The following is a 24,857-nucleotide window of genomic DNA, read 5'->3' as shown; positions in this document are numbered from 1 at the left end:
GTCTACGGTGACAGTTGCAACTGAATTGATCATGTGTTGGCATCTACCTATGTCAACACCACAGAGGGTAGAGCTCAGCCTTCTTCCCCACACTGAGTACATGAAGTCAAATTAATTAAATATGGTATCTGTTTCAAACTGTTGTAATTATTTTCATTCTAATTACTCCCAATGTGGATAGTTACATGATTTATTGCTACTGTATAATTTGTGACAGACAGGATCCAGTGAAGTCAGCAGATCATTGTGAAGATACATACTGTTCCACAAAATTTCAGGAGAACTGCCGGATGTTTGTAACTTCATGTTGTAAAACGTAATTCCAGCAGTAAGTAACTATGAATTACAATTATTGGTAAACTGTTGTCCTCAAATTTATGAGATTCCTTTGAAAAATTCCATGATACATAGAAAAACTGCAAATTTTGTATTACTTAGCTAAAAATGCCAGTTTTATGTTATTCTTCATGTAATTATTTTCATGAATTTTTTTCTGTTCCTAATAATCAGATGGTCCACCACCTTATAATGATGCATTGTTCTGTGCAATGGTGCAGTAACCCTTGAAATTATACGGATTAAGTGTAAGTAAAGTAAAAGGAGAAGTGCAACACACCAATATTCAATTACATATTTATTCCACCCTGAATTTTTCATTCACATAGTGTTAGCTTTATATTTATTGAAAACAGATTATCACCAAAGCTCTGAAACTTCAGAAGTGGTCTTCACTTTCACAGGCAATCACAATTAATAAAAGAATTTTACAGAAACACAGAAATGTGGATCATCATTTTCAAGGATTATGCCTTTGGCCTGTTCTGCCTCAGACCTGTTCACACCAAATGTCTAAGGGATGTCCAATATTTCTCTTTACTTTTGGGTTATACAATGTTGCAGCTATAGTTATCCTATTATTAGACATACATTGCATATGGTGTTTCCAGTTCAATCTGTTTTTTTCAGTTACAGATGTAATGGGTTCAATATCTATTTAGTTCCTGTCTAATATTGGTGTTTTTTATGATTCAGAAATGAATATCCAGCTACAAAGTAGAGAAACTTCATTTCTGATGATTCAATTGATTGTAATTGACCAGATGTTGGGTTCACTACCACACAGCAGAAAAGGAAAGGCCACTATTTTGTAAAGTTTAATTAATACTTCTTTCTGTATGTTATGTTTTGATGAACATTGAGTGGTTCCTCAGAAATGCATGAATCTGGCCAATTTTAGCTCTATATCAACTGACATGGGAAATTTACAATTGTGCCATAGATATTTAAACACAATTGCTTGTTCAATTATTTGTTCATCTACTACAATAACCAAACCCAGTTTTAAACAACAAGTTCCAGAATTACCAAAATACGTTTTCTTCTTGAACAACGTTCAGTGAAATTTTGAAAGCAAACTGGCATACATTAACAAAATGTGTAACTGCATAACTATAATGATCACAGTAATCTCTAAAATAGAACCTATTTTAAAATAAATCTGCTACTACATACATCTTAACATGCAATGTTCAGCTGAGTAGATATGTGAACTGTTTAGGCAGAGAAAAATCATGTTAAACACAATTGCCACCAGGGTAAACATCCATCTTGCAATTTTCTGCACTAAGTGGGTGATGGCAGAGAGAAAGTAGATTTATTTTGATTGAAATATCTCAATTCTACCAAAACATTCACTGTGCCGAATAACTGTACACTGGACTAAAACGTAAACCTGGACACCTGCCTTTCATGGATTATTTCTTCAAATTAAACAAACTTGCAGAAAAAAAGAAAAAATGTTGGTAATATTATAGATAGCAAAAATTATTTCTTTCTAAAAACACATTATTTGCACAACTCTTATAATCAATACTGAAGAAAGTGTACAAAATATGTACAACTCCCTTTATGACATTTCTAAATTACTTATTTTTTGTAATGTTGTTTCACTGCTAGTGGTAGTTAAGTGTTAAAAAAACCAGAAGAAAGTCTGTAAGAATCAGAAAAAGATATGTACATGATCTTGTCTAACAATTCATGCCAATAGATCTGGAGTGATTTATGCAAAACACAGAAAACTTAAGGCACCAACAAACAGTACATTTATGTCAATGGTAGGAGTCTTAATATTCCTACAACATACATGACGCATTAAGACTACATTTTCAAAATTATACCTCCAATCTCAGGCCTGGAAGCTTTCTATTTCTAATATTTTACATTCTCTCTCTCTCTCTCTCTCTCTCTCTCTCTCTCTCTCTCTCTCTCTCAATATGTGAAGAATTGGATGATGTAATGCACACATAATGGTTTAACTGCCAAATAATATATAAGAGGGCTATTCAGAAAGTTAGTTCCAATGCTGTCTGGTACATAATGGAGGGGGATTGCAGAGTAATTTCGGCACAGCTGTGTTGCCCAACTCAGTGTAAATCTAACTGTGCTAAAGAAAGATTATTGAACTGCTGTTTGCACTGTAAGTGTATATTAAACAGGTCACTATCGTACACTATCCTGTCACCTGTGAATTAAATTATGTAATCCTTTTTCTGTGTATAAAAATAACGAAAACGCTACACATTTATAGTGAACTTTGTGCATTATACAGAGAAAACATTACGAGAGAGAGTGCTGTAAGAAAGTGGTGTCATTTGTTTCGGGTAGGTTGAAAAAAATGGATGAATATCCATTGTGACAAATGGATTTGTTTCAATGCTCAGTACACAATCAGTTCATGATTACACAATTATCAATCAGTCTCCCTCAGGTATCATAGACAATGTTGTGCAAACTTGTGACTGACTGTTGAGCATGATGTCATTATCATGAAGTGGTTTGCTGTCGCATTAACGTTTCTGATATGGTATGATGCAGGAAGAGACAAATTCCTGAGTCACACTACAGCCAGGGGATGAAAAATGGATTGCACTCGTCAAGATGGGGGAAAAAATCAATGTACTGAGGACACACTAGCTCATCACGCAAACCTTCAAAGAGCCGCCAAACATTTTTCGCACAAGCACTGACGACAACTATTTTTGGGACACAAAATAAGTAGTTTTAGTTGATTTTATGGAAAGAGGACCACAATAACTCGAAATTTACAGTGAAACACTAAAAAGGCCAAAAGAGCCATGCAAAAATGAAGGGGGTGGGATGTTGAGCTCTGTCGTCTTATTTGTGTAAGATAAAGCTAGACCAGATACTGCTGCATGAACACAAATGTTGCTTAACATTTCAATTGGAAATTGTTCGATCATGTGTACAGTGCTGATTTATTAGCTCACAGGCAGCAGAATTCTACAACAAAACTTTTCCTAAGTATAACAAGAGCCTTAATGTAGAAGTCAATTAGTATAAAAATAGCTGTAGCTAATATAATTGTTTATAACAAGAAAAACTTCTTGATGTACTAGTGTTTCTTTTGATATAAATTAACAGAACTTACTTTCCAAATAGCCCTCATGTACAAAGGATCTTGCAACAGTAAATAGTAATGTTTTATTTGTTGCTATATGATTTGCAATTGAGAAATTTTCAATGGGAGAGACCTTTTCACAATAGTAACTGTCATGAAATTTATTTACAGCCTCTTGATTTACTATTGTTCAAGACTTGTTCCGCACTGCATGAGCACAACTAATGAAAATTATGCAAATCTATGCAAGACTGTATCATGCACTATGAAGGCAGGAATCAAGAATAAAAAGAACACAATTTACAACAAGATTTTTCTGTTATGAAGTATATCCATTATCTCTCTCTCTCTCTCTCTCACACACACACACACACACACACACACACACACACACACACACACACACACACACAATTCAATCGGTTTTCAAACATTTTGATGCATTAGGCTCCTGGGTAAGATCTTCCATTTGCCAAGATTTTCTTTTCGTTGGTTCACTCCGCACACCACATGAATGACTCACTTTTGCATTCTGTAATCAATGAGATATATCATTCACCATTACTAGTCACATTTATTTCCATGGGACGAAACTTGTTTGGACATCTACTGCCAATTATGTATGAATTATAGCAACATTTACCTCCGAAGCCATTTCCAAGTTCAAGCAGGCGTGTTGTTTGGTCCATTCTCTTGCTGTCTTATCAAACAATGGTCTGTTGAATAAAAATTCTTCAGCCTACAGCAATACACAAATTCCAATTAAGACAATTGGCAGATTTTTAATTGCACTTTATATCATATTTAGTGAATAATTTATAGGAAATTATTTGCTAAGACTCCCTGGTGCTGGTGAAAATTCAATTTTATATTCAAACTACAAACATTTTTCCTCACCTTAATATATTACTAAGTAAGTCTGAGTGCTTATCAGCTCAATACCCTATACATTATAATGGACCAAAAACTTATTGTATGGTTCTTTAAACTTGTGTTACAACTACTTCGTTTCTAGAGTGGTTCTGTTACAGCAATCCACTTGGCAGTGAAAGGAGATTAATATATGCGACAACTCACTCTCACCTTTCCCACCATGAACAGTATAAGGCAAATCTGAGTGCAAACAACTTAATAATCACATCAGTAATCTCACCCCAGTCAGTGGAGTTACCATAGAAGTGGTTTCCTTTATGACATAGCCTCTCATAAACTGCAAAATTATTGCCACAGAGGCTTTTGTGGGTCATCCCAGGAGCTAAACAAAAAAGGGCCTTGCTCCACCCCCATGACTCGTATAGTTTGTGCTTTTCGAATGAGAACCTCTTTCTCAATACTCTTTTGATCACAGAATATCATTAAAACAAGACATCTGTGTAACGGAGATAAAAGTAAACCTAAAGTCCACTGCAGTTCAGTACAGTGAGTTCTGTCTCTCTAATCATGAACAGAATGATGTGGCTTGTGTACACCGGGCAATGATCATATCGAGCTTGGACCAAATATAAACTGCCAATTCATGGCAAGTAAAGTTTTCATCATGAGATTTTGCTGTCACATTAGTATACACTAAAGTAACATTGTTCGAACATTCAACCACTACAGTGGGGCAAAAAGACAAAGCACATCAAAGATCTAGCGTGTAGTCATCATCCACAGTCAACACTACCAGTTCATGACCATTAAATACAAATTACAGCATTTAGGTACCCTAAGTAAACGAACTGTGCACCACCTTCTTGGAGGAAACCCTGAGGGCTCTGTTAACCAAGACAGTATGTAAAGTATCCCCAGATACAAATATTTGGGCCCTGAATGCCCATACTGAAGAAAAGGATAACCTCATCCCACAACAACAACAACAAAATAAAGGCAACGGAACATCTGCATCAACGATGTCAGATTCTCATCATTGATAAGTGCAGGATTTTTCTGATATTTGACAGTCATCTCAGAAGGGTATGAAGGGAGCCAATTACCAATATGCATCTCAGGCATGCAGTTCCATTGGTTCAACACCAGATGTGTCAGTAATGTTTTGGGGCACAGTCAAAGAGGTATGTCTCTCACTCTATCCGGACTGACCAGTATGGGTACAAAAACTAATTGTGCAGTCCTATAGTAAACATTTCACAAAAATAATGTGCAATCGTATGGCACCCAACTCGTGACTACTTCCTCTTGGAGGCAGTAACTACATGAAATAGACTGTAATATGTGCCAACATGAACCCAACTGAGCATATTTGGGACCCATTTAAAACTGCAATGTATCATTGCAGGACTCGTCCTCTAAGTTACAAAACAAGAGATTGTCTTGAAGAACAATGTATCTAGCACCTTGTGGACAGAGTGCAAGGCACAACCTAAGCATGTAACACAGTATGGGTCAGAGCAACAATCCGTCATTTCTCAACAGCACCTCTGGTTTTGCAGATGTGTGGTTTTGAACAGACAGTATTTACTTTGGCTGCTGTTTTGATTCTAAGGTAAAGTATTTCTTTATTCATTAATAAGGGTTATTCTTACGTTTCACACTCCCCTTCACATATGCCTACACTTATTTTTGGAGATACGTACAAAACTTTTTTAACCTGTTTATATCTTCAACCCACTTTAGTCATGTTGATTATCAGAATAAAATCAAAATACTGGCTGATCATTCAAACATATGAGTTATCGCAAAGGCTACTTTGACACGTAACAGTAAATTCCAGATTAATTAATATGCAGGAAGTAATCCAAGTATTGTGATGTATTAACCCCCCAGTATCATTGGCATCAATACGACCCCATACGACATTGGAGGTAAACATAGATGGAAAAGAAAATCATGACACCAAAAGTAATTAATGTAGATTAATGAAATTTCAGGAATAAATCTGTCTATGTGACATACGCAAGTCACACATTGCAAGATCATATGTTAATTAAGTGCAAGATAAGCCTTTGCAAATGTGGGCTGCTGGTACATTAATAACCAGTGTAATCGCCACTATGTTAAATGTATGCACGCAAATATGTATGCACTGCATTGTACAGGTGCCGGATGTCAGTTTGTGGAATGGAGTTCCATGCCTGTTGCACTTGGTCAACCAAATCAGAGACAGTTAATGTTGTTTGTGGATGATGCTGCAGTTGTCATCTGATGATGTCCTCCCATATCTGCTTAATTAGAGACAGATCTGGTGATTGAGCCGGTCACAGCAACATTTTGACACTCTATGTTGGGTTGCACCAGCGGTGTGTGTGCAACCGTTAACCTGTTGGAAAATACCCCTTGGAATGCTGTTCACAAATGGCAACACTAAAGATCGAATCACCAGACTGACCTATGAATTTGCTGTCAGAGTGCATGAGAACCACGAGAGTGCTCCTCCTGCCATACAAAATCCCACCTCAGATCATAACTCCTGGTGTAGGTCCAGTGCATCCAGCATGCAGACAGGTTGTTTGCTGGCCCTCAACTAGCCTCCTCCTAACCAACACACTGCCATCACTGGCACCGAGGCAGAACCAGATTTCATCAGAAAACACAACAGACCTCCACCCTGCCCTCCAATGAGCTCTCACTTGACACCACTGAAGTTTCAAATGACAGTGGTTTGGTGTCAGTGGAATGCACATTACGGGGTGACTGGCTCAGACCTGTCCTTGAAGTAACCAATTTGTAACAGTTCATTATGTCACTGTGGTGCCAACTGCCGCTCAAAGTGCTGCTGCAGATGCAGTATGATGTGCTACAGCCATATCCTGAACACGATCATCTTCCCTCTTGGTATTGCCATGTGGCCATCCGGAGCCTGGTCTTCTTGCAACCGCACATTCTCGTGACCACCACTGCCAGGAATCACGTACAGAGGCTACGTTCCTGCCACATCTTTCTGGAATATCACAGAAGCAACATCCAGCTTCTCACAGTCCTATTATACAATCATATTCAAACTCAGTGAGGTGTCCATGACGGCATCATTGCCTTCTTAAAGGTATTCTTTACTATCACCAACACATCACATCCAAACTTATAGATAACTAAAGCTCAGGAACATTACAGCATATATTTAAGGCAAACTTGATTTGCATGCTCATAGTGGCTCTACTACAACTCTCTCAGGCGAAATTATAATTTATTCAAGTTTTTACACTGCGTCCCACTGGGGTCAATATAACACCAAGTTAATTTTTTTTTGTTTCTTGAATATTACATTTATGAAAACAGAATCATGATTTAACAGCTGTTATACAAAAACCTGCAACAATGAAAGCATCATTTCCCTACTTATTTTTGTATCCACTGTCATGATTTTCCTTTGTGCTTGTGGAGTAACATTGGGTGGTGGTGGTGGTTGTTGGGATGTTTAGGGGGGACTAAACAGCTAAGGTCATCAGTCCCCCATTCCAAAAAAAGGCAAGACATAAGTTTGCGGAGCAGGTAGAACCTCAAGGGGAAGGAGACTCCCCCCCAGGTACTGAAAGAACACAAATGCGGCAACGAACATTACAGACAAGAAGAGTACAGATGAACACCAGACAGAAAGAAACAGAAGAAAAGAAGATGGCCGGGGACTGGTTGACTGACCACGAGAACAAAAAAAAGGGAAAGAGTCAACCATCCGACTACACACTAAAATCTGCAACCAAATATGAGAGACTCGAGAACAAGAGACACAGAAAGGGAAAGGTGCAGGACCTCCCTAAATGGAACCATAAAAAGGATTACCACGGATAAAATTTAAAACGTCGTCAGCCATGGAGGCATCGTCGCATAAAACCAAAGGCAAAGTGCCTGGGAGATTAAAAGACTGCCGGAGGGTGTGCAGTCGGGGACACTCCAACAATATGTGAGCGACCGTCAGCCGGGACCCACACCGACACAGGGGGGGGATCCTCCTGACGCAAAAGATGGTCGTGCGTCAGGTAGGTATGGCCTATGCGGAGCCGACACAGGATGACAGAGTCCCTGTGAGAAGCCCGCAGGGAGGAGCGCCACACATCGGTCGTCTCCTTAACAGCCCGCAGTTTATTCGGGGATGTCAGGCCACGCCACTCATCAGCCCACATCCCAAGCACCTTACGGCGCAACACCAACTGCTGATCACGAGCCGGGAGGCCGATCGCCAAAGCTGGGGCGTCGATCGCCCCTTTGGCCAGCCTGTCGACACGTTCGTTCCCCGGGATGCCAACGTGACCTGGTGTCCAAACACAGACCACCGAACGACCAGAGTGGGTAATGGCGGAAACAGACTCCCGAATAGAGGATACCAGAGGAGAAGAGGGATAGCAGCGGTCGATGGCGTGGAGGCTGCTCAGGGAGTCACTGCAGATGACGATGGACGTACCTGAGCAGGAACGCATATGCTCAAGAGCGCGCAATATGGCCACCAGCTCTGCAGTAAAAATACTGCAGCCAGCCGGCAAGGAGCGCTGTTCAACATGGGCAGCGTGAGCAAAAGCGTATGCAGTGTGACCATCAACCAGGGAACCATCAGTGTAGACAGTCTCACAGCCCGAAAATGAGGCAAGGAGCGCAAGAAAACGGCGACGGAGGGCCACAGGTGGAACCGAGTCCTTGGGTCCCTGTGCCAAGTCCAGACGGACGGACAGACGACTGGGGCAAACACCAGGGAGGCATAGGTGCACGGACCCGGAAGGGAGGCAGAAGAGGGAATGACCCCAGTTCTGACAGCAGGGACTGGACACGGACAGCTATGGAAAGCCCAGACAGAGGTCACCGTTCGGGCAGATGGAGGACCATGGCAGGGAAAAGCAGGCGATGATTGGGATGGCCCGGCGAGCAATGCACGTGGACAGCATAGTCAGCGAGCAGGCGATGGCGGTGAATCCGCAGCGGGGGAACCCCGGCCTCCACCAGTAGACTATCCACGGGGCTCGTACGAAAAGCGCCAGTTGCAAGCCGAACCCCACAGTGGTGTATGGGGTCCAACAACGTCAACACTGAGGGTGATGCAGACCCTTAGGCCAGGCTCCCATAATCAAGCCTGGACTGCACAAGGGCTCTGTACAATCGCAACAGCGTGCAGATGTGTGGCTCAGGCAGCGGAGGGCGTTGAGATGCCGCCAGCACTTTTGCTTCAGCTGAGTAATATGAGGAACACATGTGAGCCAGGCATCAAAGACGAGTCCTAAGAAGTGGCTAGTGTCCACCACGTCAAGGAGGTGGCCGTCGAGGTAAAGTTCAGGATGAGGGTGGACCGTCCGACGCCTGCAGAAGTGCATAACTCGAGTCTTGGCTGCAGAGAACTGAAAACCATGAGTCAGAGCCCATGATGCTGCCTTGCGAACGGCGACTTGCAGCCTGCGTTCGGCGACGCCCGTAGTCATTGAGGTAAATGAGATGCAGAAGTCGTCGGCATACAAAGAAGGAGATACTGACGACCCCACGGATGCAGCCAGACCATTAATGGCCACTAGAAATAAGGAGACGCTCAACACCGAGCCCTGCGGGACCCCATTTTCCAGTACATAAGATGAACTAGAGGCGGCACCGACCTGCACCCGGAAAGAGCGATGCAATAGAAAGGTTTGAAGAAAAGCCGGGAGCTGACCACGAAGACCCCATTCATGCAACGTAGCAAGGATGTGATGCCTCCATGTGGTGTCATACGCCTTCCGCAGATCAAAAAATACAGCAACGAGGTGCTGACGTCGGGCAAAGGCCATACGGATAGCAGATTCCAGCCGCACCAAATTGTCCGCAGCAGACCGGCCCCGATGGAAGCCACCCTGGGATCGAGCGAGGAGACCACGCGACTCAAGGACCCAACACAAACGCCGCCCCACCATACGTTCGAGCAATTTGCACAAAACGTTGGTGAAGGTAATGGGACGATAGCTGTCCACCGCCAGCGGGTCCGCACCGGGCTTCAAGATGGGGACAATAACACCCTCTCGCCATTGCGACGGGAACACGCCCTCGCTCCAAATGCGGTTAAAGATGGTGAGGATGTATCTCTGGCAGTCCCTGGAGAGATGCTTCAGCATCTGCGCGTGGATGCAGTCTGGTCCTGGTGCTGTATCAGGGCAATCGGCGAGGGCAGCGAGGAATTCCCTCTCGCTGAAAGGAGCATTGTATTTTTCAGAACGACGCGTGTGGAATAATAACGGCGTCTGCTCGGCTCGCTCCTTTAGAGAGCAAAAGGCGGAGGGGGGGGGGGGGGGAGGGGGGGGGGGGGGACGGGGGGGGAGGGGGAGGGGGGAAGTTGCAGTCGCAGAGCTCGTAGCAAAGTGCGCGGCAAGGTGTTCAGCAATGGTGGCAGCGTCCGTGCAAACAGCGCCGTCCAGGGAGATCCCAGGGACACCCATAGGGGTCTGGTATCCATAAACCCGCCAGATCCAGGACCACACGAGCGAGGGAGAGACACGGGAGCCCAAGGATGAGAAATACCTCTCCCAGCACTCCTGCTTACGCCGTGCAATAAGACGACGGGCCAAGGCATGGAGCCTCTTAAAGGCGATGAGGGTCTCCAGAGACAGGTGTCGCCTATGACGCTGGAGAGCCCGCCTACGGTCGCGAATAGCCTCAGTAATCTCCGGCAACCACCAGGGTACAGCCTTCCTCCGGGGGAGACCAGAAGAGCGGGGGATGGCAGCCTCGGCCGCAGAAATGATGGACGTGGTCAAGACACGGGCCACCTCGTCAATGTCACCCTGAGGGGGGAGACGCAATGGTGGCAGTGGAAGTAAAAGCCGGCCAGTCAGACCTGTTGAGAGCCCAGCGGGGCAGGCGCGCAGAAGAATGACACTGGGGCAGTGACACATAGATGGGAAAATGGTCACTACCACACAGGTCAGGATGCACTCTCCAGTGGACGGATGGGACAAGTCCGGGACTGCAAAGAGAGTAGCCGGCGAGAGCTCAACCCTGGCAGCGACTGCCTCTAAAGGCGTCAGAAGGGGTACTGGCTAGCTACAGACAGAGTGGTGAGCAAAGAGGCAAACCCCACCTGAAGCTCGTTGACAGGCAGCGCAGTTCTTATAGTATCCCCGATAACCGCGAAGGGCGGGGGTCCGCATTGCTGGAAACCAAGTTTCCTGCAGAGCAATGCAGAGAACAGGGGAAACACTCAGAAGCGTCCGGAGCTCAGGCAGGTGGCGGAAATAACCGCCGCAGTTCCACTGGAGAATGGAAGCAGGAAGGGACTGGGAGGGCGTGAAAGCGACTAAGAGGCAGACGTCACCTCACAGCCAACTGCCGCCACCGGGGGACAGTCAGCTGTGTCCATAGGAAAGGTCCCCGAGGGTTCTGTGAGGGCGAGATCCGCAACAGAGGCGAGGATCTCCACCTCATCCCCGGAACCAGGACTATTTATAGCAGGTGGTACAGAAACCGCCGGAACGTCCTCCTTCTTGGACACGTTACGTTCCTTCCTCTCGCGTCTGTCCTTAGGGTTAGAGGGCTGGGAGAGCTTGTCTGAAGGAGCGTCGGAAGCTGATGACGACGCAGAAGCCCTACGACCAGCAGGTGGCGGAACCTTCAGCCACTGGCTGACATCCAGCTGGGTAGGAGAAGAAATGGAGGAAGGGAGAGCCCCGAGGGACCCCTTCCGCGAGAGAGGAACTGGCAGAGGCAACGCCAGCGGAGAAGGAGGGGGAGGGATGGAGCCCCCTGATTTTGGAGCAGATGTCACTCCCGAAGTAAGCGTGAGGGGAGGTACAGAAGAGGGTTTGCCCCCAACTGCTAAGGGGGCAACAGAGGAAGGCTTGCCCCCAGACACGAGGGGGCAGACAGGGAGGCACGGCCCCGAGGGCCCACTGAAGACGGCACAGATGAGGCGACAACCGCCGCTCGCGAGGGAGACGATAATGTGGCTGCAGCATAAGATGTTCGAAGGAAGCAGGATACAAGACCTACACCACACGGAGAAGTAGAAGAAGGTATTAAAACCATAGAGCGATCTAATGTTTCAGACAACAAGAATCGAGTTTAGTCTTGGTATATTTCAACTTCCACAAAGAACAAATTCACCATTTCCCACATAAATATTCGAAAGTTTGCAAATCAACCGATTTGTCTCGTATTAGACTCGATTACATACATTTACAATAGCGTTGGTCTAACAACCACATAATTTATGAACATGTCTTGCTTCTAGCAAGTCCAACACATGAATTACTTAAAAGCCTAACATCATTTCTTCATTTGTCTTTAACAATCATCATAGTCACTAAAAGCACAGAATAAAACGTAAACACTCCTTGTTCTTCTCTACACATACGCTGAAATTATGAATCATATAGCAGGTACTTGTCAACCGCTGTTCGGCAGCCGTGTCCGCATTTGCTCGTGACTGTTTTTAGACCTACACACATAAACATGCAATGTGCAGTATGTCGGATTAGTCCCTCACACACTTCTATTTAAAATATCATGTGTTCGAGACGGAGGAAGGCCAAGTGGTTCTATAAATTATGGAGAAATTCTCGAAGCACTACATGTTCCCCCCCCCCCCCCCCCCCCCAGACTGAACTCGCGATATTTTATATACAGTCATTATGTACATTTATATCACATATAATAACAGTTCATATTTCAACAGTACACCTCGTTCTTTTCATAACCGTGAATACCCTTTTCCTTCTTATTTAGCTATTCCTTATTTTTTAATTTTACTTTAATTATAAAACGTGAACATTTCAATCAATTTTGGAGTTCGTTTTCTTATCTAGGAATCATGAGGACAACCTTTCGTTTCCAATCGTAAGCTCCAGGTGTTCCTAACACTTGAGTACTTTATTCTAATTCCTTGTGCTATTTTTTTTTTCCTTAGTACGTACTAATATCATTATGTATAGTAGTTTGTGGTCCGGAGGAACTCTGAGCAACTGAAAGTGTTCTTTTCGCCACTTGTAAATTCACATAAAACATAATAATGCTAGCAATATATAGAATTCAAACTTATAAGAATAATTCCTATTAAATGTGTGACTTCCGCCATGATGCTGTCCTTTTCCCGTAGGATCAGTACCTATACCTTACATGTGGGTTGACCCTATAAATTCACTTCCTCCTTCCATTCTGGTAGGTATGCCCCTTTATAAAACATCCCTATTCATCAGGTCACAGGTCATCCTATCTCTATGTGATGGAAAGATGTCACTGCTCCAGATCCGGTTGAAGATGACGAGATGTCACTTGTAAGCAGGTTAGAGATGCTTAATCATCTGACTGTGGATCCGATGTGGCCCAGGAGCTGTGTCGGGGCAATGAGCTAGGGCACTGAGGAGCTCCCACTGTGTAAATGGGACATTATAGGGTTCACTGTGGCGTGTAGCGAACAAGAGGACTTTCCTTTCCATCCGCCATTTGAGGGTGCGAAAGGCTGGGGGGTGGGGGGAGGGGGGGGGGGAGGGGGTAGCATAGTGCTCAACAATCACATTTGCGTCAGTAGATAACACACCATTGATGTTAATGCCAGACCTGTTGGGGTCTGGTGCGCAAAAAGACGTCTGATCTTCGTCCAGACTTGGGAAGGTGCCGTATGGCACCCAATGGTCGAAACGTATCTCACCCAACACTCCTGCTTCCATCTTTTGATAAGTTGGCGAATGCGGGCACGGAGTCGCTTAAAGGATATGAGGTGCTCCACACAAGGGTGCCCCTTATGCTGATGTAGAGCTCACTGACGCTCCTTAATTGCTTCAGCAACTTCCGGCAACCACCAAGGGACCGCCTTTCGCCAGGGGCACCCTAAAGAACGAGGATCGCGTTTTTCGCCACAGTAACGATTGGCTTAGTCACCTGCTCAACCATAACATCGATGTTACCATGTTGGGGAGAGTCAACGGTGACCGCAGAGGTGAAAGTTTCTCAGTCTGCCTTGTTTAAAGCCCATCTGGACAGGTGTCCATGGGCCTGACGCTGGGGCAGTGACAGGAAGATGGGGAAGTGGTCACTACCACATAGGTCGTCATGTGCTCTCCAGTGGATAGATGGGAGAAGTCCTGGGCTGCAAATGGATGTATCAATGGCAGAGTAACTACGATGAGCCACACTGAATTGCGTGGCGGCCCCAGTATTTAAGAGGCAGAGGTCGAACTGAGACAGTAAAGTTTCGACACCTCTGCCTTGGCCAGTAAGCACGGTGCCACCCTACAAGGGGTTATGGGCATTAAAATCTCCCAAAAGTAGGAAAGGTTTGGGAGTTGATCAATCAGTGCAGCTAATACATTCAGGGGTTCTGCACCATCTGGAGGAAGATATACATTGCAGACAGTTATTTCCTGCGTCATCCTTATTCTGACAGCCACAGCTTCAAGAGGGGTTTGAAGGGGCACAGTTTCACTACAGACTGAGTTTAGAACATGAACGCAAACTCCACCTGACACTATTACAGTCGCTACGGTTCCTGTAATATCCCTTATAGCCACAGAGGGCAGGGGTCCACATTGCCGGAACCAGGTTTCCTGGACAGCAATGCAGATAGCAAGTGTAAAGCTTAACAGTTGCCATAGCTCAGCCAGGTGGTGGAAAAAACTGCCGCAATTCCACTAGAGGATGATGTCATTGTGAGACGGGGAAGGCATGGAACACTCAATAAGGCAGGTTATACCTCAGGGTCACCTGTTGCCACCAACTTACTGCCTCAGCAGTCTATATCCACTTGGTCTGAAGGTCCAGCGAGATCTAGGTCTTCAGCGGACGCCAGAATCCCCATCTTAACCCCAGATGCAGAGCTTGCAGGTGGCGGTAGTGTGGGTGCCACCACAATTTCCTTGGTCTTACAGGTCTTCTTTTTGGACTTTTCTCGCTGCCCCTTAGGTTTCTCTGGCTGGGAGGGTTTCACTGCTTCAGTCTCCAGGACTCAGGATGATCGTGAAGCCCTACGATGAGCTGCTTTTTGACACTTCAGCCACTGGTGGGTGTCATCTTTCCCATTAGCATATACCTGGGAAGGGAGTGACCCAAGGGACCCCTCCATGGTGGGAGCAGACAAAGAAGACTTACACTTCTCTGGCTGAGAAGTGGGGACTGATGTCCCTGATGGTTGAGGCGGCAGTGCTCCTGAGGTAGGTGGTGCAGGAGCAACATGGGGGGGGAGTGCCCTCCACCATCAAGTGGGCAGGGGTACGCGTCTGGCACCGAGAACCGACAGGAATTAGCGAAACTGATGGGGCTACAACTGATCTCGTAGCAGTGGCGTATGAGGAAGTCATAGCCACAGGATGTAGGCACTCATATTTTCTCTTAGCCTCAGTGCAGGTCAGTCGGTCCAGGTTCCATGATTTTCCTCTCTTTCTGTAAAATCCTGCAGTCTGGCGAGCAAGGTGAATGATGCTCTCCGCAGTTCAGACAGATGGGAAGCGGGGCACATGGATTATTGGGATGTGATAGATGTCCATAATCTCGACATGTGACGCTGGAGGTACAGTGTGAAGACACATAGCCAAACTTCCAGCACTTAAAGCACTGCATCGGGGGAGGGATATATGGCTTGACATCACAGCGGTAGACCATCACCTTGTCCTTCTTGGGTAAGGAGTCACCCTCGAAGGCCAAGATCAAGGCACTGGTGGCAACCTGATTATCCCCCGGACCCAGATGGACACACCGCACACAATGAACACCTCACCGCTCTAAATTGGCGTGCAGCTCGTCGTCAGACTGAAAAAGAAGGTCCCTGTGGAAGATAATACCCTGGACCACATTTAAGCTCTTATGTGGCGTGATGGTAACAGAAACATCCCCCAACTTGTTACAAGCGATTTAAGTCCGAGACTGGGCAGAAGATGCTGTTTTTAATCAAGACTGACCCAGATCGCATTTTGGACAAGCCCTCCACCTCCCCAAACTTGTCCTCTAAATGCTCTACAAAAACTGTGGCTTCATCAAAACAAAGGAGCCCCCATCAGTTCTTGTATGTACGAGGTACCAGGATGAATAAGGTTCGCTGTCATCCTTAGCCTGGCATTCCTCCCATGGTGTGGCCAGGGAGGGGAATGATTCAGGATCATACTTTCTTGCACTGTACTGAGACTTGGAACACTTAGAAACTGCTGGTATTTGATCATCAGCAAGTGATGGCGTGGTACGCTCAATCATGCGTCATCCGCCCTGATGCCACCCACTCTGACCAGGGGCCTTCTCCATGGTCACTACCCAGCTGCAGCAAAGGCCACCTCCTGGCAGGATGGCCATTGCTGGGAGTCCCGATACCCCATGGTGACAGGCATCTCCTCCTTGGCATACATGGGGAGAACAGTGTGGACATCAGCAGAACGATCCCTGTGTTGTCAGGAGGCTACAACCAACAGGGTACATGGTGGCCCCACCACAACGGACTGACTACTGTGCTGGATATAAGGTGCAAAGAAGTCCATGGTCATCGTCGGCACAGAGAACTACACTGAATAGTGGGTGGAGGAGAATGCACCCAGGAAGGTGTCCTCGCTCAAGAGATGAAGAATTAGCTGGACTGCAGTGCGACGACGAGAAAGTGGGCTAAAGATCTCAAGGTATGATGGACACGATGCATCACGTAAGGTGCCCTTCCCCAATTGGCTCGCTCTTTGGGAAAATTTTGAAAAATAGAGGTCGAACCCTACAGGGGACCATCACAAAGGCCAAAAGTGTGAGACTCCTTTTAGTCGCCTCTTACGAAGGCAAGAATACCTCGGACCTATTCTAATCCCTGGACCCGAAGGGGGTCATCTTATATATGAAGAGGACAACGGTGACATTGAAGAGGAAGAGCAAGAGCAAGAGCAAGAGGAGGAAGAATAAGAAGAAAGTTTACATGCCATTTTTCAGGAATTTTAAAGGTCAGTTTGGTTGTATAAACTAAGAATTTTTTAAGGTGTGTCTTATAGTCCGTAAAATACGGTACACAGTCTTATAGAAGAGCTCAGACATTTTCTTCAGTGAAATCCTCTGGCTAAATTTTCTTTATGTGCTTGTTAAAACTTTATGTGGAGCACATGCAGCCGAGAGTTGTCATGAAGCAGATTCTTTTTTCTAAGTGATTCAACATCTTCACATCCTGTTCAGTAGCAGCCCATCTGTTCTGAAACATTGTTGGAAGTTCTTTATATTCCATGTCTGATACCACTGGATTGCTCGGGTTGATGCCGGAATACCAATTGCAGCTCATCTGGACAGAACTACCATTTCTGTTGAAACTATCAGTAAATTAAATTTATCGGCTGAAACAATTTTGTGCTATGAGGTGTTTTGGATTATGTGATATCATGCAAGTGTTTAATCATGGCATCAATTCTGCTGAAGTAATTGGTACAGAAGCATATTAATACAAGCTCTAAATACTGCCACTGATACTGAGGTAAGGCACAGAGTTTATTAAATGACTCGAAATACCTCCATGGAAATTGGGAGGCCATTCTCCCACTGTACTTAATATCAATCCTGAATTTCCGGTGGTGTGCACTAAGAAGAGTAAATCATTTCGTAGCGAAGACAGGAATGAAGAGGCAGATGTCAATTCAGAAGACTTATTCAAGATAAATGTATTTTATGTCATAATTAACAATCTAGTGTCTAACTTGAAAACCTGATAACCCGATTAGAATCAGTGAAGATTTTCGGTGAAACATTTGGGTTTTATGGAGATACTTACAGCTGACTGACGATCAGGTTGCTGAGGCATGCAGGTTATGTCACAAGAGATTTTGAAGAAGGAATCAAATGTTAGGAAACAACACGTACTTCAAACTTCGAATACATTAGAACTCTTAAATAAAATGCATGAGCTTAAAATTTCAAGCTTGCTTCGGAAGGTATGCGTATGTATGTGTATTTTTTACACACTTCCAGTGAGTGTAGCAGAAGCAGAAATGTCTTTCAACATTCTTGATCATGTTAACAGTTGTCTCAGATCAATTAAGCATCAACAACATCTCACAGATTTGGGAGCCTTCAAGGAAACTGAATACAACTTGGTAAGGCAACTAGACTTTGATGCTACGACTCAAACATTTACTGAACGAAAGGTTCACAAAGTGCCACTGACTGTATTATCGGCAAGTAGGTTATAATATATTCATCACTGCACGACTCACTGTGGTTTATATCCAAGTGCACTGATGTCTATTTACTGAAATGTGTAGGCAGCCACGGAACAAGTTGGAACAGAACACTCCATATTGTCATGTTACTGCCACCAGACCTCTACTTGAAGTACAATTCAGTATAATACTTAGCTTTTTGTTTTTAAAGTGAATGAAACTCAATTAAACCACTTTCAAAAATAAAATTAAATGGAGAATACATACATTTATAAGCAATTCATTATTGAGTAGCAACCGAAAGTGAACTTTTAAGTCTGGTCATATCAGTTTTCTGCCATGCCACTGCCACTTTCATTGTGCTGAAAATTTTAGTCCGAAATGCACCCTTCCCTACACTTATGTGTAAAGTTCACCAATCTGGGCGGGTCCAGAGCCCCTAAGCCTATGTACGGTGTCCACTTGTCTCTTTTTTCATTTCCACAGTCTCCTCTCTCTTTTCCTCCCATTCCTTTTATATACATGCATCTCTCTTTATCTTTCACTGGCACTGTCTCTCACTGACCATCAACGGCTGTCATTGTTATTGTCTTCAGCCATCTCACTAACACTTTCTCTCTCTGGACCTCCATCACTGTCTCCTCTATCTTTCTCTCGCACTGGCACTGTCTCTCTGCTATTCTGCTTCAGCATAAAAAAAGAGCGAATATGCTCACATGCCAAAATGTTTGGTGAGGAAGGCGGAATGAGGATTGAGGTAGATGGTTCCCCACTTATCCCTGCTACAGCGGCATATGTAGCTTATATAAAATGAATTCTATAGTTCAGTGAAGTTTTGGCAGTTTATTTACATACTTTGGCACATTTATACATATTGTAGTGCTTCGCGAATTTCTGCGTAAATTCTAGAACCACTTGGCCTTCCTCCAGCTCGAACACACTATATTTTAAATAGAAGTGTGAGAGAGATGAATCCAACCTACTGCGCATTGCATGTTTGTGTGTGTAGGTTTAAAAAAAGTCATGAGCAACAAGTGGATGCGGTGGCCGACAAGTACCTACTGTACGATCCATAGAGTTTCAGTGTATGTGTAGAGAAGAGCCTGTGCTATTCTTTGCTGGTTTAGTGACTGTGATGATTGTTAAGGACAAATGAAGAAATGCAATTAGACTTTTAAGTAATTCATGTGTTGGACTTGCTAGAAGCAAGACATGTTTGTATTTTCTGGTGGTTATTAAATCAATCCCGTTATAAATGTATCTTAATAGAGTCTAACGATTGATGACTTGGTTGACTCGCACGAGTTCGAATATTTATATGAGAAATGGTGAATTTGTTTTTTGTGGAAGTTGAAATATACAATGACTGAACTAAAAGTATTCTTTGAGTACAAAATTATTTCAAGAGTAAAGAGAGAGTCTGATAAATTCCCTTAACCAGCATTATTCTTCAGAGAAGAAGTTTTTGGAGATCAACATGGCCAGCTTTCCAGAGACAAAGATCGGTTGTGCATACCAAGTACGTCAACTTGTGGGAGAGAGGTGGGAAGTTTGCAAACCAGCTCCACATTGCTTCTTGTCGTCTAAAGTGTTAGAACGTAGCGACCATGACAGGGTCCGATTAAATGGGAATTAAGAGACGAAACCGAGAAAAGTGGATGTTACATGTTGCCATAGCAACAGAGTATAAAATGATGAGAAAACCATTATGAGAAACTTTATTTAGCCCAGAAATCAAATGAAAAGAAAAATTTGTGAATGTAGCAATGGGAAAGATGTAGGGGAGTAATAACATTAAAAGAACGGATAGAAGACCTCGACGTATTCGACTAACAAGAGATACAACGAGAATAATTCAACTAAAAAGATCCAGTGTGGGGAGTATATAGCTCACACACATCGCAGCGATGCCGATGCAGAAACCGGCAACAGACGACACTGGCACCAGTTGCTGTTCACCGGTGCTGATTCCACACCCGCTCACCGATGCAGTTGTTTGCTCTTACTTCGCGTACTACTTTCACTAAGCATGGATTTATTCAATACCTTTTACATTCTGGAGGAACTCTGGGTAAATAAAGAAGTTCTTTTCAACAAATATAACTTCACACAAACATGACAATGCAAGTGAAAACGAGAATTCAAACTTACCAGAATAATCTCTACTAAATGTGTGACTTTTGTCATAGTATTGCCTTTTCCTTTAAGCATAGTACCTATACCTTACATACGGATCAATACTATGAAAGCACTTCCTCCTTCCGGTTTGGTAGGTACACCTCTTTATACAAATTCCTAATATACTATGGTATAGGTCAATCCCCTTCTTGGTGCCCCTGCCCACACAGTATAGGTCAGCCTTTCTTGGGCCTTCCTACCAGCCCTTTTCCAAGCAATCAAACTGGGTGCACCTTCCTCCTCCTCCTTCCTGAGTAGGCTTCACAGTCCATTGCCCTAGCATACATCTTAATGTACCCTAGAATTCAAATACTTCTTAAAGAAATTAACATCGTACTTGACTCCTTACACTCGCTTCTCAATGCTTCCTTTAACCCTTTAGAGTCCTCCATTACTCTTCCACTCCTATGTTCCCAACAGACACCACACTTGGAAATATTGTTTAAAATATGTATACATACTCCTACATATACTCTGCTTGTCTCATTATCCTACAATTCGTCAGAATAGTCGTTAGACAGACACCAATTCTGTCCACTTAAGTATCCCATGGATCTGACATTAACCTTACTTGATTATACACGAACCAATATTTCTCGTTAAATTTTGTGTGAAAGTCTCCCCACAATGAAATAATTACCACTTTATTAGGAAAAACAACATTAAGTACAGTTTGAATTGTTTGTCCATAAACTTGTTAGCATCATTAGGATTGGAAAAAGCAACAGTCGAAACATTTCCAGAGATTATACTCTCGGTAATTTCTCAATCTATAATATCTCAAATGGTTCCACCAGACTACTTTTTTATATTGTCAAAGTTGGCTAGTTTTTCTTTAAAATTCTGTTCTACATTGTTTATTCACAAACTGACAGCTTGTATACTAACACGTGGAATTAACGATTGAATAATCGATATTAATTCCTTAGGTCGATCTGTGCTCTGTTTTAAGATATTCATTTTCTGTCTTACGGAATTACATTTAACATTACATACATTTTCACAAGATTCTAATTGTTCCATAAGATCGGGTTCTTTATTATTACATTTAGCATCAAATTTAGTTTCCAAAGCAATCGTGCCTTCACACAGATTACTCGATTCTTTATTCTGGTGCCTACTTTGACGTACAATGAATCTATGTTTGTTGTTTGGCTTTTTCGAATTTCATTCGGAGCATGTAACTGAGAACTTACAGAGTCTACCTCTTTACTTAGAGTTGCACTTCAAACTTTAGTCTGGTCTTTTATAGTTTCAGTTTGGGTATCTATCTTAGTACCAACTGCATGTGTCAAGTCTAGGGTTTTCTTGAAATGATCGTCTAACTTAGCATTTAACTGAGTGTTCACCGAGTCTCACTTCAGACTTAGTCCCTTAATTAAATTTGCTACCTCAGTCCAGTCTGACATGCCCTTAGTCGCTGTCATTGCCATGGCTGATTCTACAGTTTCTGTAGGTTGTTGTTCCTTCTCCATAGTACTAATTTTTTTTGAAGAAAAGAAAATCACCTCTGCAAATAATGACCATCCTATTTACATTCACATAGTTATTATCTTGAGCTAACCCGGCATAGGATTGTAGGCTGCATCGGCGAGGTGTAGAAATGGCACCGGTGAACCACATGGGCACCAGCAGCTTCAAATGTTGGTCGCGGCGTTTGTGACGGGCGCAAAGTCAGCAACTCAAACAGCAACCAGCAACGATGACGGGTTACTGCGACTGCGTCGGCTGTTTACTGCATGTGTGATGGTTGTTTCATCCTCACAACCAAATCTTCCTTAATCGAATCTTGCAAACCAATTTTTTCGTCTCATTATATCTTGCTATGGCAACTTCAACTTTTTCTCATCTCAGTCTTCTTCAAAAAGATTCCTCCTTTTCATGTCCTGCTCACTTTGGTCGCCACATTCTGGCGGTTTTGACATGATGATTTACTTTACCAGTTAATCGATCGATTACACAACAGCTACTGTACACCTTAAGTGGACAAATCAACTATACACACTGAGATTCGCTCAATCCTTTGACACATGAATATTGACGTTCAGTAAGTCCCGTACATCTTCTTAACGTCGGAAACTATTACATACATTTTCAATAAATGCAGTTTCGAAATTATCTCAAGTTTAATATGGCAACTCTCCGTAACTCTAGAGAGTAAGAGAATGAATGAATAAGTACTTGTCTCTTCTCTTCTCTCAGCAACATTCAAATGTTCACCCAATAATGTTCGATGTCGCATGGAGTACAGCGCGCTTATTCCTTGAGCTGGACGTCCGTGACAGTAATCCGTCCGATACACAACCGTCCTGTATACACACACACACACACACACACACACACACACACACACACACACACACAATTATGGGGCAGTAGATACAGTTTTAAAATAACGCGTGTTCGAGACTGTGCTAATACGAGGTACTCTAGAATTTACCCCGAAATCCTCGAGGCACTACAGGGTGAGCGTAAAACAATAATTGTTTGTGTATAAAGTTGAAGAAACTGTTTCAACAGACTGTATTTGTGTATTTATTAACCTTAGAATTTTTTGAAATGCTTACCAGATTTAAAATTGGTAAAACCATGGAAGACGTTCAGTTAGCTGGAGAAACTTCAGAACCAGCCATGTCTATGAGAATCAATAGAGAAATGCCAGACTGGACTGAGTTAGCAAATTTAATTAAAGCACAAAGTGCAGCTTCAAATGCTCAAATTGCAACTTTAAGTGAAAAACTAGATGCCCAGAGGGCAGATTCAGCAGCTTTAAATTCTAGATTAAATGCTCAGAATGAAACTCTAAGGAAAGAAATAGGTTTGGTACATTCTAGTTTAAATGCTCAAAGTGAAGTTCGAAATGACCAGAGTGAAACCTTGAATAATCTAGCAACAAACATAGGTTTACTAAAGACTGAATTTGACGCACTAAATAGTAAAGTTGAAAATTTGAAATTAGATATAAAGAAAGAATTAACGAATTCTTTAAACCTTCATGTAAATCAACTATTCACTGACTTTAGTCAGAAACTGAATGACCAAATCTAAGACTTAGCAACAAGGTTAGAATTTGATATTGAGGAAAAATGAAATAAAGTAGAAACCGAAATCAATGAAACATTGGAATTATTTGAAAATGTATGTATCGTTAAGTTCGATGCTGTAAAGCAGAGATTACATACAGTAAGAGAAAGCGTTGATAATCACGAGAAGTTGATACCAATTATCCAATCCCAAATTATAGGCACGAATACATGAGTAGATACTGTGGAAAGAAATTTCAGAGAGAAACTAGCGAACTCCTACATTATAAATATAAATACTTTGGAGGAGCAGGTGGAGGAAATTATAGATCGGAAAGTCACAGAGAGAATAACATCCGGGAATACATCGCTTATGACTTCTTCCTAATTTACTGATACCAGGAAGAGAACAGACGAATTCTGGAGAGAAGTCAAACTTATCCAGGAACAACATTGTGTAACCTAGTGAAATGATGTTTTGTGGTGATTGTTTTGCAGTGGGGAGACTTTCAAACTAAATTTAACGACAAGTACTGGTCTGCACTTGCTCAAGTGAAGTTAATATCAGATCCATGGGACCCAGGCGAAGCCCTCTGTCTCCCAAAGACATTAACGTTCTGTGTTAATGGGTGGAGTGACGACCGTCGGATCCCAAGTTGTTTTCGGTGTTTCTTCTGTAATAATTTTCCTGCATCGAATTCCCCAAAACTCTTAAACTATTCTATTATTCCACACTTAGAGGTTCTCACAAAAACCATACCAGTGAGAATTTGTTATTACGTCACCCAAAATTGCTCCTGGTATGTAACTGCGTCATCCACGGTTATTAGAGGGTTGAGCCCACTGGGAATTTTGACTGCATTGTCCTCGGTTATTCCAGGGGAGTCCCTACCTGTCTTCATGACTCCTCCCAGCTTGCCCCAACTTATCCTGACTTTACTAGGCGGCGACATGAGGTGGCAGTTGGTACGCATATTATCCCTGAAATAAGATAGATTAAATCTGCCTAGCCAGCCATTCTCTCCTGCAGTTTTGATTGCAATGTCAATAGCGGCTAACAGTTCTCCACATATAGTTAAGATTTTATTTTTGCCAGAAGTCTGGGTGAAATCAATGTCATTAAATTTGTATATTCTATTAATATGAATCATAATTACAATGACTCCAAAAATGGTTTCTTGAAAGCTGCCTGGTAATCCTTTTTTCATCACATAGTTCTACGTATGTAGGGAGAACCACACCTGGCACTTAACTTTCAAAATA

The 24,857-nt window shown here is 43.2% G+C and overlaps 1 protein-coding gene across 1 annotated transcript in view; it reads right to left on the bottom strand.

Annotated features, from left to right (window-relative positions):
- Positions 1 to 619: 619 nt before the first annotated feature.
- Positions 620 to 24,857, bottom strand: part of LOC126483625 (ubiquitin-conjugating enzyme E2 T-like) — a 55,382-nt gene continuing 31,144 nt past the window's right edge. The window contains exons 4-5 of the mRNA XM_050106668.1: positions 4,062 to 4,157; positions 620 to 3,950 (exon numbers count right to left, since the gene is read on the bottom strand). Of these exons, the coding sequence (XP_049962625.1) occupies positions 3,834 to 3,950; positions 4,062 to 4,157 (213 nt within the window). The 3' untranslated portion in view covers positions 620 to 3,833. The remainder of the gene's footprint in view (positions 3,951 to 4,061; positions 4,158 to 24,857) is intronic.

The sequence above is a fragment of the Schistocerca serialis genome, chromosome 6 (assembly GCF_023864345.2).
Source record: "Schistocerca serialis cubense isolate TAMUIC-IGC-003099 chromosome 6, iqSchSeri2.2, whole genome shotgun sequence".
NCBI lineage: Eukaryota > Metazoa > Arthropoda > Insecta > Orthoptera > Acrididae > Schistocerca > Schistocerca serialis.
Note: the sequence above shows the minus strand (reverse complement) of the source record. Positions and strands in the feature narration are given on the sequence as shown.